The following is a 13973-nucleotide window of genomic DNA, read 5'->3' as shown; positions in this document are numbered from 1 at the left end:
CGTGGTCAGCCCCAATGAATTCGTGCTGCAGTGTCTCCTAGTCCACATAGGTTATGGGTCGGATCCGCTCTGATACCATTTGTAATAACTTAGGACCTCATCCAAAATGGCTAGCCGGAAGGTATTATTTGGATTTCTTGATCCTGTATAAGTACCCAAGATCTACCCAGCGAATAACTGATGTGGGACTAAACATACGTCCGCACGGGTCCTCACATACTCCTCTCGTTTAAGCCCTGACGTCCTATCAGGCTAAGGGTTTAAATCTATTCAAATCTAATCACAAATACCACGATCGGCCCGTGGTCAGCCCCAATGGATCCATGCTGTAGTGTCACTTAGTCCACGTAGGTTATGGGCCGGGTCCACTCTGATACCATTTGTAACAACCCAGGACCTCACCCAAAATGGCTAGCCAAAAAGTATTATTTGGGTTCCTTGATCCTGTATAAGTATCCAAGATCTACCCAACGAATAACCAATGTAGGACTAAACACATGCCCGCACGGGCCCTCACATACTTCCCCCGTTCATGTCTTGACATCCTCGTCAGAGTAAGGGTTCAAATCCATTCGAATCTAATAACAAACACCATGATCAGCCCGTGGTCAGCTCCAATAGATCCGTGTTGCAGTGTCTCCTAGTCCACATAGGTTATGAGCTGGGTCTGCTCTGATACCATTTGTAATAACCCAGGACCTCACTCAAAATGGCTAGCCGGAAAGTATTATTTGGGTTCCTTGATTCTGTATAAGTATCCAAGATCTACCCAGCGAATAACCGATGTGGGACTAAACACACGCCCGCACAGGTCCTCACGTACTTCCCTCGTTCAAGCTCTGACGTCCTCATCAGGCTAAGGGTTTAAATCCATCAAATTTAATCACAAACACCATGATCGGCTCATGGTTAGCCCCAAGGGATCCGTGCTGCAGTGTCCCCTAGTCCACATAGGTTATGGGCCAGGTCCGCTCTGATACCATTTATAACAATTCAGGACCTCACCTAAAATGGCTAGCCGGAAGATATTATTTGGGTTCCTTGATCCTGTATAAGTATCCAAGATCTACCTAGCGAATAACCGATGTGGGACTAAACACACGCCCGCATGGGTCCTCACAAATTGGGTCTCCACTAATCAAGTTTTGGCTCTTACAATGACACCAGTTATATTATCAAAATAAGTTACCGAGGATTTGTTAACAGATCCCAAATAGTTTCCAGTCCATATTTGAGAGAAAACAGAAAATGAAAGAATAAAAACAGAAAGAAAAACATAGACAAAAAGAAACTAGAAGAAGAGCTCAAGCTATCAGTTTGAATCCCGACATGGTTGTCATTGATGTCTCTGAACTCTGTGATGTTTGACAATGTCGACCTCAGTGGCTACAATATGGTTTATAGATTTCCACTCTGTTATGTGAAGGCCTGATCCATGGTTTGGACCTAGTCCACTTGACCGGCTCAACCCGAACATGGCTCGGTAAAAGCTCCCAAAAAAAGAAAAAAAAATAGAGAAAGACTCCTGATCAAAGTCTTCTTCTTTGTCTGACTCTCAAGCTCCCACGAGCAACTGGAGGCTTGCATCCGTCTTTAAAAGGCCCCCTCTGCTCCCTCCAAGACTTTCCACTAATGAGCATAGCCCTTCTTTCCCCCCTTTTTTATTTGATTCTTGCCGCATCGGGTTCTTGTCCTCGCCGCTGCCATTAAAAGGAGATAAGGTAAGATCAACCACCACCAATGGATTCTCCCTCTCCTCCACATATCCGTGTATAAGACCATGGTTGCTGGTTTGATTTTGGCGAGAAAACACCAGATTTCCATCATGATTGCCAACCCTAATTTTTGCCCATATTTTTCTCTTTTCCTTTTCTTCCGGCTATCTCTGTCCCCAAAGTTCATCATCGAGGGCCTCAGTCTCTTCCCTACATCAGCTTCTAGCAGGAACCCGAGCCCTAACCGCCGGTGAGCAAGCTAGACCCGAGAATAACCCAGCCAAGAACCCCCTATTTGACCCTATTTTTGGGTTGATTGCAGCCGGTTGGCGTTGCTGCTGGCTGCTCTTCACTGCCTGTCATAGCCGCCTGTTGCCACCTCACCAAACCACCACGACCACAACTGCGAGTCACCCTCTTTCTTCCCTAGTTTTGCCAAGAAAGAAGAAAAAAGAGAGAAAGAGAAGACCCATCTCTCTTTTTCTCTATCTTCTTTCTCTCTCTTCTCCCTCTTTCTCTCTCTAGCAAACCTATGGAACCCATGTAGGGTCCCATCTTCCTCTCTTATGGATCTGCGTTGACCTCCGCAAAATGGCCCTGAACAACCCTGGTGCCTGGGCAACCTAGCGGATCGATCATCTCGACTCTATTTTGTATCCTGGAAACCTAACATTGTGAACTCTTTCGAATGATTTTGGCCTAGATTGAGTACATGTTTCATCATTCATTGATCAAGTTGCTTTGACCTAACCCCTATGGAGCCGCTGAGTGCTGCCATCCGGCCAATTGTCCATATTTCTTATATTTTAATTCTATTCAAATTTTTGAATAGAAATTAATTTTACTTTTAATGTTGTAAATAGATTTAGTAGGTTCACCTAATAAAGTTTGAAAAACTAAGGAGGATGAAATAAGTAATCCTGATACTCCTTATTAGTTTTCATATATCTACAAATCTTCCATATATTTATATAAAAATTCAAAAATAATTTTAAATATTGATAATATCATATTTTCTTAAAATTAAGAATTGAGCATATGATATCATGAAACTCATGATTTATCATGAAATAATAATTCCATGACTGTTATTTTTTACTATTAGGTTTTTATGGACTATGAACTCAATAATAAAATTTAATTCTTTTCAACCTTTTTATTTATGTATGATTTAAGATCATATGTTTTGAGAAATTATGATTTAAGAAAATATGATTCAATAAAATATGATCTTAGAAAATATGATTTAAGAAATATGACAAAAGGTTCTCAAATAGCTATGTATAGTCCCTAAAAGTGGGATAGATTGGCAGTACTTAGCATATAACCACTGCTTATTGCTTTGGCCGTAGAAGAGGAAGAACAATAGTCTGGTTGCGCTTCGGGACGACTTCCCCTACCACTGTGAAATAGCGCCCTCTTCTTCTTCGTCAATGGTCCCCGGGTTTCCCACTTGTTAAAATCGCATTTTCCGTCGCCCTAAGTGTTCAGTTCCAACGCTACGATCGTCCGCGCGCACCGGTTGCACGCGTGTACCTCTCTCATTGCACCAAAAGAGTCTGTCTTTGACGATAGGGCTTGAGGTCGATCGGTCCACCACTAAGGAATGGCATAGTTGCGGAACGGCTCTTTCTGGTCAGGATAAACCTTATCTGCGGCAAGCCACACCAAGAACGAATAATAGTAGTTGGCATTCGACCTTGCGAGCGAATAATAATAGTTGACATACGATCCTGTTAATAGGTAATAGTAGTTGGCATATGATCATTGCCAGCGGATAATAGTAGTTAGCATATGATCCTGCTAATAGGTAATAGTACTTGGCACACGACCCTGCCAATGAATAATAGTAGTTGATACTTTGTCGATTACGACTCTATTATGGGTATAATAGTAATCTTAATATTTAGTTTGAGAAAATTATTGAGAACTATGATGTGAAAAGTAAAAAATAATTTATGATTTTATAAACTTATCATAGTTTATGATTTTATTTATGCATTGGAAACCATATCTATGTAAATTTGCATGATTTATGAAGATGCATGAGCATGATTGATTTATGAATTTACTGTTATTATAAAATATTCTATTTGCTAATGGTAGTTATCTTTTTTAAATGATTTAATGATTTATGTAAGACTTGCTTCTCGCTGCGTTCGATCAAAGAAAGGGAAAGAGAACAAGAGCTACGCTCGGCGCCTTCCCCGTATGCCAGAGGAGAAGGAACCCGAATGCCGACTTGCATATGTTAAGCATATAGCTAGCGTTCCTTCTGAGCCAGGAAAACTTATGCTTGATCTAGTAAGGTAGTACAAAATTTACTTACTAAGTTGTGTAGCTCACAACTCTTTATTCTTTTTTCTCTTTCTAGACGAATAGGATTACTAGGAATGAAGGACGGTCCAGGCTTGGAGTTCGCACTAGCAAGCTTGGCAATTTTGTAGCAGAATTTTAGTTCTTTAATTAACTATGACTTTGGTGATGACTTTCTGAATTTTGAGGTTCTGGGTTATTGGTATTTAATGGATTTAGTCACTCTAAACCAGCACTTATATAATTATTTAATGGATGATAGATTTCGCTCATTCGTTTATATTTGAGGTTGCTCTGTATACATATTATGATTGTCAACTTCATGTTATCATGGGTTGTGCCCCTTGACAGCATGACTATGTTATGTCCCTAATTTGGGATGTGATATTTTATCATATCAGAGCCTAGATTTGATAACATTGGTAATACTTAAAGCCTAGCAATGGGTGGTAGGTCTCGTTTAGTTAGGTTCTATTTAGACGAATAAGAGTAATCTTATTATTGCTCAACCATGAAAATTGATTAATGTTAGTACTTTGATAGGTGACAATGAGCAACAAAGAGGAGGAAGTCTTGACAAATTTTGCTGCTAGGAGAAGAGGAGCAAGAGTGACCATGAGAGGAGATGCTAACTAGCCGGACGAGAAGGCTCCAAATATACCAGGTGGCGGCCTTGTTTCTTTAGCACCAGCAGTCGATGCAGGCTACTCCTCGATCTGCACAAACTTTAGAGTCATAATACGAGAGATTCAGAAAGCTCAACCCACCGACATTTGTGGGTGGAGCTGATCCTCTGGCTGCAGAGACCTGGATTCGGGAACATGGAGAAGATGTTCGACGTACTACAATATCCTGAGAATATGAAGTTTAGGTTGGTCATACCAATGCTGAAGGAAAATATTGAGTTTTGGTGGAGTTCAATAAAAGCTGTGTATGGGAATGACGATGACTTAGTGGCTCATGCCAGAAACTCAGCATAAGTGCAAAGACAGAAGTAGTTGATGTGGTGGATTTACCATTTGAAGAGTTTTCAAAGTAGAATGGAATAGAAGGTGAAGCCCTAAGCTTCCTTGCTGTTCATGGCATAGGTGTAGTCCTCTACTTCCCTGGTGTCCTTGGTGACACGAATATTGCCACTGGAGGTGACCTCCATTTGGACCCATGTCTGTCCCACTGAATCCATTGAGAATGAAAATATTATCAGAGAAGCTGACTAGCTACATGAGAAGAGCCAAAACCAGATTCTTGGGCAACAGGATGAAATGTGGAAGCATTCTTGTTTCTGAATAATAGCATCTACGTTAGCAACGTGCGAACCATCAGTTATTTACATAAAGGTTTGAGTTTAGCATCGAGTATCATGACCTGGAATTATAGCCTTTTATTTGCAGAGAATAATAGTTGTTGTTTTAATAAGGAATCTGAGAGCTCATTCTTACATGAAGGATATGGCAACATTTTTCTTCAGCAACATTGACTGTTATTTTTCCACGAAATATGGACCGGTGCAAGCATTATCTAATAGACATAATATCACAGACGGTATTTAACATAAGGCAAAGAAGCTGAATGACTTGCTCAGAATTGCTTGGTGCTCCTAGCAGTTTGTGTTCATCTTTAAATGAGAATAAAGGATGAATACCACCACTTAATTGGATGTTATTTTAGGTCTCTCAGTGAAGCGAGAAGAGAGGAAATGACAAAATATAGCACTTATATTCAAATTCCACTAGTTACCTAAATTCAAGAAAATCAACAACTATCAAAGGGGATTGGCCCTTTGCCGGTGGATGGAACAGTTTACAAGTGAAACTTATGAAATTATAATTCTTCTAATTCTTCAGCATGCTCTGGTGATGAAATAGTGAAGCCCCTCCCATCCTCGGGTATTTGCGGCAGCGAAAGATCACCATCCAAGAACTGCATCACTTGGCGCATGGTTGGTCTTGCTGCAGGCACAGGATGTGAACAAAGCAATCCAATCTTTAAGATCATTTCCAATTCCCCCAGATGGTAATCACCTCCCAGTCTTGCATCTGGAACCTCTAGAATTACTCCATTCCTCCAACTCCTCCACACAAAGTCCACCAAATGAAGGTCCAGTGATTCTTGTTGCATTATTGGCCTCCTTCCACAGACAACCTCAAGTATGAAAACCCCGAAGGCGAAGATATCAGTGCTCGTAGTTGCCCTGCCTGTTTTAGTAAGCTCTGGAGCTATATAACCGAAAGTTCCGACCACATGAGTGATTTGGGGATCGCTACCATGATTGTACAATCTTGACAGTCCAAAGTCTCCCAACTTTCCATTCATTTCACTGTCCAGCAAGACATTGCCAGCTTTTATGTCTCTGTGTACAACAATCTGCTCCCACTCTTCATGCAGGTAGAGCAAACCTGAAGCCACACCTCTGATAATTTTTAGTCTCTGACTCCAGCCAAGTGTCGTTGGGTTGTTTGCGTCGTAGAGGAACTTGTCAAGACTTCCATTGGGCATGAACTCATAGACCAAAAGGACTTCCCCTTTCCTACGGCTATAGCCAAGAAGCTGGACCAAATTGCGGTGACGGAGCTGACTGTTACTCGCAATCTCCCCAACAAACTCCCTCATTCCTTGCTTAGAATCATGAGAAATCCTCTTCACTGCAATTTCAGTTTTAGAGGTGGGCAGCTCGCCTTTGTAAACTCTTCCAAAACCGCCAACTCCCAAAAGATTTTTCTCGGGAAAGCCTTTGGTAGCCTTGAATAGTTCTTTATATGAGAATCTATGAGTTCTATTTTCTAGCTCCCACTCTTCAAGAACTTCAGCATATCTTGCCTTGTTTCTAATTATGTAAGCAATACCGCAGGCGGTTATAGTTATGAACACCACTACTCCTAAGGACAGCCAAATTATCAAAGATGTTAGGTTTCTTCTATGCTTTTTCAAAGGAAGTGAAGGAAGGCTGGACAGGTTGAGGGCAGCTGCTTGCCCATTCATCTTAAAGCTCCAACCCAGAACATAATGGGATGTTAGAATGGAGCCTGTAGAACCAGAGAAGCCAATATACATGGTGTCTAAAATTACCGAGGAGAGATTAATGAAAGAAGACAACAATGGAAGGCTTGGTTTGGGCACACTGATGGGGGATATTGTTACGTTTAACTTCTTCTCTGGATTGCTATAATCTACCCACACCTGCATAGGTTCCCCGGTTATAAGGCTGAGGTTCTTAAACTTGCCAATTTTCTCAATGAAATATGATGCCGGCGCGGCGTTTCTCGACGTCAATCCATTGACATCAATTCCGACATGGTTGTTGTCAATATCTCCAAGCTCCATATTTTGTATGGTGTCTAGCTCAACGGCAAGGACATGATTTGATGAATTGCCATTATTGGTAGTGTTGAAGAGACCAAGGTATTGTTTGGGCAAAGCCCCAGGGAGCCCCCTGGTTGGAGACAGCACAAATGCAAGTCCTTGCCCACTCACGTCTGGATATTCGGTGAGTATTGCAAAAACAAAGCAAGTGGAGAAAGAGTAAACATTACCATCTGAGGTGTTCTTGAAATGCAGTGGCACTTTGTGGAATGCATGTCCTTGCTGGTTCGTTGTAGTGTTGGTTACTCTCAGAAGGCCATTGGGTGTGATCTCTGCTATGCCATCAAGGTACAACTCACTCCTTAGGAATCCATTGTATGTGAATTCGTCATATTTGGTTGCTGAGATTCCTGTAAGAAGACATATCACCAAAAGTAGGGATTGTTTTTGCTCCATTTCGAGAAGAATGGGGATTTTCTTTCTGAGCAATTCAGTGGTTATTTGCCACACATCATGATGCGTAACCATGGACCTATTCAAACTTGGCGTCCAGAAAACAACAGAAGTTCAGCTAATTAGTTATGGGTGGTAGACATCGCATTGAAGAGTAGAAGTCCTTGGGTAATTCATCCATCCGCATCGTATTTAATGTTGAAAGATTGTCTAGATTAGTAGACAAGACTTGCTTGCAGATGGCCACACAAGTCCTTGTCGACGAAAATGCTAAACCTATCCCAGTCTTTCTTGGATGTTTTTTTTTTTTTTTTTTTTACCTTCGTGAACCGGCATCTCACTATAGCAAAACACGATCTAATGCCTACGGAACAGAATCGAAAATTCTCTATAATACAAATCTAAAGTGGTGGGCTGCATAGGAGGCAACCCAGTCCGTAACACTATTCGTCTCCCAAAACACATGCGAGATCCGGAATGAATCTAACTCCTCTGCCAAGCGCCAAATGTCCCGGAGTAGTGGGTGCAGATCTGACCTGACCTGCGGCACCGAATCCAGTTGATCACTCGGGTCAAATCGCTCTCTAGTAATATCCGCCGAGCACCCAGGTGCACTCTAGCATGGACGAGACTTTCCCACTCCACGTGCAACTCCATCACAGGGACAGATCCATCAAAGATGAAGATCTCTAATCATAGTTAGTCACTTATCTAGTGCTAATCTTGTTAGTCTATGTCTTAATCTTAAATAAGATAGGAGGCTTTTGATAGTTGATCCAATCTAGCTATCGCACTGATTTTGAACGAGGAGAAACAAGATCTTGGATTGTATGTTACTTAAGGGGCAAAACCCTAGAGTTGGCATATAGGTGCTGAGTTGTAGAGCATTTTTGGAAAAAGTCTATGCTTGGGCACAAAGATGCGCATAAGTGTTGTGGTTGACCCATGGGGTTGGGATGCCTGCAAGCATTCGAGGATGTCTCATGTGTTCAGTTTGACATAGTTGCTGAGCAGAGGTATATAAATGCATGGCAGGATGGCTACACATTTATATATGTGTCCGAGTGAAAAGACTCAGGAGGGCTGGTCATGGTGTGTGACATGTTGAGGTGTCACATGGGTGTTTAGATTAGGACAACCCTGACCCTACGAAAAATTATCTCCTAGCTGCTTTGGGTATGATGTCGAAGGCCTAAACTACTCAAATTTTGAGGATAAAATTTTTTAAAGGAGGAGAGAATGTGAGAATCGGCCTATTGGGCCTATTCTAGACTGAAATTGGCAGGCCCAACCGACTTCAATTCAAGACATCAAAGAAAAAAAGAAGGGATTGGAATAGAGGAACCATGTTCCTTTGCCCGATCCCCTATTCATTGGAGATATGTCTTGGAGGAGCTTCTTCTAATAAATCTTTGAACGAGATTACTAGATTTTTGTGAAGTCAAAAAAAAAAAAAGAAAAATCAAGTTTTTGGGCTGATCATGGATGTTGTACAACCATTGATGAAATGAGTGGAATTTCATGTTAGTTATTAAAAAAATAGGGGCTCAAATGAGTTTAATCTGGAAGAAAAGATCTTGAGAGGGTTGAATATGCTCATGAGTAAGTTAATTTAGGGATCTTTTTATTCATTGGTGCATAATATAGTTGAAAAAGAGAGATCAATTTCAATTATCTAATAGAATTGTCAAGGGATTCTAGAGTTGGCTTAGCTCAAATCAGATCTAGAATATAATAATTTGGTCATATAATGGTATAAATATTTCAATTACCTTGTGGTCTTATTTAGAAAGTAAGGATAAAATCTTTGCTTGGATTTTATTTAAAAATAAAAGGATTTGGAATCATTAAGGAATTTTGGAGAATATTGATTAGAGTTGCGTAATGAAAGTATGGTGAAATGTAGGCCATCGTCTGTTTTCTTGTTCTCCCTTGGTTTTTTCTAGCCATCGCCGGTTGCGGCCCACATCACAGGGTTGTTTTCCTTGCCTCCGTCGGACGCCACTGTAGGCCACCGTCCACTAGCCTTTCTGTTGCTTGGTTTGATGTGGAGAGGGAGAGGGAGTCTCCCTTGTTTTGAGGAAGGAGAAGAGAGCCCTCTCTCTCTTCTCGCTCTTATCTTTCTTCTCTCCCTTTCTCTCTCATCTCTCTACTTTTCTCTCTCTTCCTTATCTCTCTAGTTGGACCAAAGGATTGTGGAAGAGGGATTCAGGAGACTCGATGGTAGGCCCTTCGTGAACCCTAGTAGAGGGTTCTAGGTAGTTGAATTTTAATTTATAATTTTTATTTTAACATTAGATTCGGTCCTGTAAGGGAACGATCTTTTGGACAGGAGAATATCGAGGAAGGTTCTTGACACCTCGGTTCCTAAATTGAAGTGTGGACTGAGTTGAGTTTGCCACAAGTAGAAGTAAGAATTTTCAGACATTAATCACCTATATATAAGCTACTTGTGCATCAGTGATTTTGCTTTGTGTGGTAGATGATGACTGCTTATTATACATTTATTTGTTTGGTATATGTGGATCTTTACGAATGAATATATCCTATATTACTGATTCTAAGTTGTGTGGACTTTGGTACTTGCATGCACCAAGTTTTGCAAAGGAGTATGATCTTGAGTTATATTCACATAACAAGCAAGTAATTGAATTGTATATCTAAATGATGGGTTGTGGTACTTTACTTTGGATTAGCCCCATTGTTGATAACTCACCAAGGGCCAGAAACATGCTACTAGTTGATGTCCTGCCATAGGCCGAAAATATGGTACTATTGATGCCCCAACATGAGCCGAAAATATAGTAATGTTGATGCCTCACCACAGACCAGGAATATAGTTATGGTAGTCTAGAGCTAAGAACCTAAATATTATCGAATCCGATATATGCTAATTTAAGATAATTATTTGATGTGATTTATTGCATTAAAAGATGTCTCTTTGCTATGACCGTTTTATAATTATGGTATTTAGTGACATAGAATTTATGTAAGTAAAAAATTAATTGACATTTTTTTATTATTATAAAGGTGTCGGTGTGTGGGAATTCATATTGGTCTGGAAAGAAAGCTTATGTCCATCTATTATATTTTTTTTCTAGAGTCACAAGATGCGTAGAGTCAGATGGCTTATGCATAGAGTTCAAGCATCAAAGTTATTAGTTAGTTAGCTTAATTTCTAATACTGACGAACATTTAAAAATTTTGTAATTGAACAAGTTGATTATTTTATTATAGTGGTTCTATTTAGTTGGATTATTTGATTATTAACTATTGATCTAAATTTTTGAAGTTATTAGAAATGGTTCATCTTAGGCCTTGTAGGATCTCTAGGTCCTTATTTGAGCATTCATGTGGCCCTCTTATATGGTTGATTCAGGTGATGGATTTTGGCGTGACACAAAAAGAGTAGCAAAACCAAGAAAAGAAAACGAGAAAGAAAGAGGGATCTCATATCTTTCACAACCACACTGCAGCAAAAAGCATTTATACCATTCATAACATGAAGCTCGGTATATTTTAAGCAATACTTTTACAAACACTGACCACTATCAACGGCCTGTCAAGGGAGCAGATTCCGTGGTTGATGCCGAGCAGGCTAACATGTTAAGCAGCGAACTATCTGACATGCCAATATCATCAAAGCCTTCCTTCCCAATAGCTGAAATTTCGGCTTGCCAACCATCTCCAGTCATCCCAGGAAGGGGAGCCTCGCGTTCCAGTATTCGCATCACCAGCCGCATAGGAGGCCTAGAACTGGAGTCAGGGTGTGAGCAAAGGAGGCCAAGCTTTAGCACCATCTCCATCTCTTCGGCAATATATTCATTCCCCAAGTTGGGATCCCTTACCTCCACAATAGTCCCTGCCTTCCAGCACTCCAGAACTTTATCTACCAACACTATCTCTTGTTCTGATGCTCTTGTCTCTATTGGCCTTCTTCCACAAGCCACCTCAAGCAAAAATCCACCAAAGGCAAACACATCTGTGCTTGTAGTTGCCTTGCCTGTCTTGGCGAGCTCCGGTGCAAGGTAACCCAGAGTTCCAACTACATGTGTAGTATGGGGATCGGTTCCGTGATCATATAGTCTTGCCAGGCCAAAATCACCTAGTCTTCCATTCATCTGATCATCTAGCAGGATGTTGCTGGCTTTGATATCTCTGTGAACAACCACCTTCTCCCATCCTTCGTGCAAATAATAAAGCGCGGAAGCTACACCTTTGATTATTTGAAATCTTTGTCCCCAACTGAGCATCAACTTGGGTTGGTTAAATAGGTGCTGGTCCAAACTACCATTGGGCATGAATTCATAGACTAACAAGAGCTCCCCTTTTCTCCTGCAATAACCAAGGAGCTGTACCAAGTTCCGGTGACGCAAGCGGCCGATGCTAACAATCTCTGCGATGAACTCTCTCATACCTTGTCTTGATTCGTGCGAGACCTGCTTAACTGCAACTTGGATGCCAGTGTTTGGCAGCACACCACTGTAGACCTTACCAAAACCTCCAGCTCCCAAGAGATGTTGGTCTCTGAAGCCCTTGGTGGCCAAGAATAGGTCCTTGAAGCAGAACCTCTGCGGTCCATATTCCAACTCCCAATCTTCAAACACCTCTCTGAATTTAATCCTACTATTCACAAGAAGGGTTATGCCAATTACGATTATTAACAACAAGAGTATTGCCAAGATTATTGGCAACCCAATCTTCCAAGACTCTAAGCGCGATTTAGACCCTGTGCGAGGGAGGGATGGAAGACGTGAGAGATCTAGCGCTTGGGCCCTTCCATTCAACTTAAAGCTCCAACCCAGAATGTAATGAGATGTTGTAAATGTGCCTACCGAAGAAGAAAATCCGACATACATATAGTCTGAGATCAAAGAAGAGAGATTCACATATGAAGACAAGCGTGGAACACCTGGTTTGGCTACATCAATGGGTGCTAACGTTACACTAAGCAGTCCATCCAAGTGACTGTATTCTATCCAGGCTTGTATTGGTCTGCCACTCGCAAGGCTCAGGTTCTCGAACCTACCTCGATTGTCATTAGTGAAATAAGCTGCATGCGAAGAGTTTATGGACTTTGGACTGTTAACATCAATTCCAACATGATTATTGTCGATATCGTCAACATCAGGGTTCATGTTTGTATCGAACTCGATGGCCACAATTTGGTTTGAAGAATATGAATTGCTTGAATTGAAGAGTCCCAGGAATTGACTGGGTAAGGCATAAGACAGATCTACCGATTGTGCAAGAACGAAGGCTATTCCATGGCCAAACAAGTCTTGGTACTTTGGGATGATTGCAAAGATGAAAGAAGTTGAGAAGGAGAGAGCTTTACCAGTTGTCGAGTTCTTAAAACGAAGTGGAGTTGGGAGAAAGGCGTGGCCCTTGGCTTGCTGTCTAGTGCCAGTGAGTCTTAGGAGGCCATTGGGTGCGATATCTGCAATGCCATCTAGCCGCAGTTTGGCAGCACCAAATCCATTGTAAGAAAAATCGGCATCTTTTGCTGATGCTGTTGTGAGTATGAGGATGAGAAAGAAGAACATGTTCTTTTGAAACATGGCTAGGGTATAACTTTACTCGCCTTCTACAGAGAGATTCCTCCTCTGGTTATGATATTAATAACATAGAAGTGCCATTGGTTTCCCTTGCCTACCCACTTCATCTATCATAAATGCTTGGAAAATTGGGAGAGAATCCGCCAATACTAGAAGTGTTTTTTTTTTTTTTTTTTTTGATACATGAATGACTAGAAGTCTTTGCTGGCAATATGGTTGGCGACTGGAATTTTGGAACTCTTTTTTTTTGGGTGGGAGGGAGTGAAAGATGACTTTGAAGACTCTGCTTGCAATACAGTCGGCCACATCACGAAACAAGCTATGCAGCAGCACTACATTCACCATTTCATTCCTCATCTGACATGGTGCTGATATAATAGTCGAGCATCGTAACTTGCACCAATTCCCTCCTGCCATGCTGGATGCAAAATTTAGCAGTGGTGCAGCATAGCATTGTTCCTGTTTTAGTCATCCTTAGTGACGTCGGACCCACTGTTCTTGTGTCTCTAGAAGTTTGCCGTTGATTTTAAGATAATATAGCTTGCCTTTGGGTAAGGGAACAAGCACGGCCTGGACATGCTTTGAATTTTCTCTCCTCTTTTTCTTTCTTGCGGCTGTCATCTGTCAGAGA

At 41.2% G+C, this 13973-nt stretch overlaps 1 protein-coding gene and 1 pseudogene across 3 annotated transcripts; both read right to left on the bottom strand.

Moving 5' to 3' along the window:
* Window positions 1-5728: 5728 nt before the first annotated feature.
* On the bottom strand, window positions 5729-7924 carry LOC120109964 (L-type lectin-domain containing receptor kinase IV.2 pseudogene; annotated as a pseudogene). The gene has a single exon (XR_015976044.2). The product of XR_015976044.2 is annotated as an L-type lectin-domain containing receptor kinase IV.2 pseudogene (transcript).
* Window positions 7925-11255: 3331 nt separating this feature from the next.
* LOC103707646 (L-type lectin-domain containing receptor kinase SIT2-like) lies at window positions 11256-13605 on the bottom strand. Of its 2 annotated transcripts, XM_088717500.2 has the most exons (2): window positions 13123-13603; window positions 11256-12837 (listed from the first exon to the last, which is right to left on the bottom strand). In XM_088717500.2, exons 1-2 carry the CDS (start codon window positions 13343-13345, stop codon window positions 11336-11338), a joined length of 1725 nt encoding a protein of 574 aa, XP_088573626.2. In that variant the 5' UTR covers window positions 13346-13603; the 3' UTR covers window positions 11256-11335. The 2 variants fall into 2 exon arrangements, with proteins under 2 accessions (XP_088573626.2, XP_008790442.4); XM_008792220.6 differs by having other exon boundaries at window positions 11256-13605.
* Between the last annotated feature and the right edge of the window lie 368 nt (window positions 13606-13973).

Source organism: Phoenix dactylifera, chromosome 3 (genome assembly GCF_051530095.1).
Source record: "Phoenix dactylifera cultivar Ajwa chromosome 3, Ajwa_hap1_PhDact_Kaust_v1.1, whole genome shotgun sequence".
NCBI lineage: Eukaryota > Viridiplantae > Streptophyta > Magnoliopsida > Arecales > Arecaceae > Phoenix > Phoenix dactylifera.
This window is presented reverse-complemented; position numbering and strand designations above follow the sequence as displayed.

Coding starts and splice junctions, on each gene's coding strand:
- LOC103707646 (XM_008792220.6), bottom strand. CDS start 13,345: ATGTTTCAAAAGAACATGTTCTTCTTTCTCATCCTCATACTCACAACA.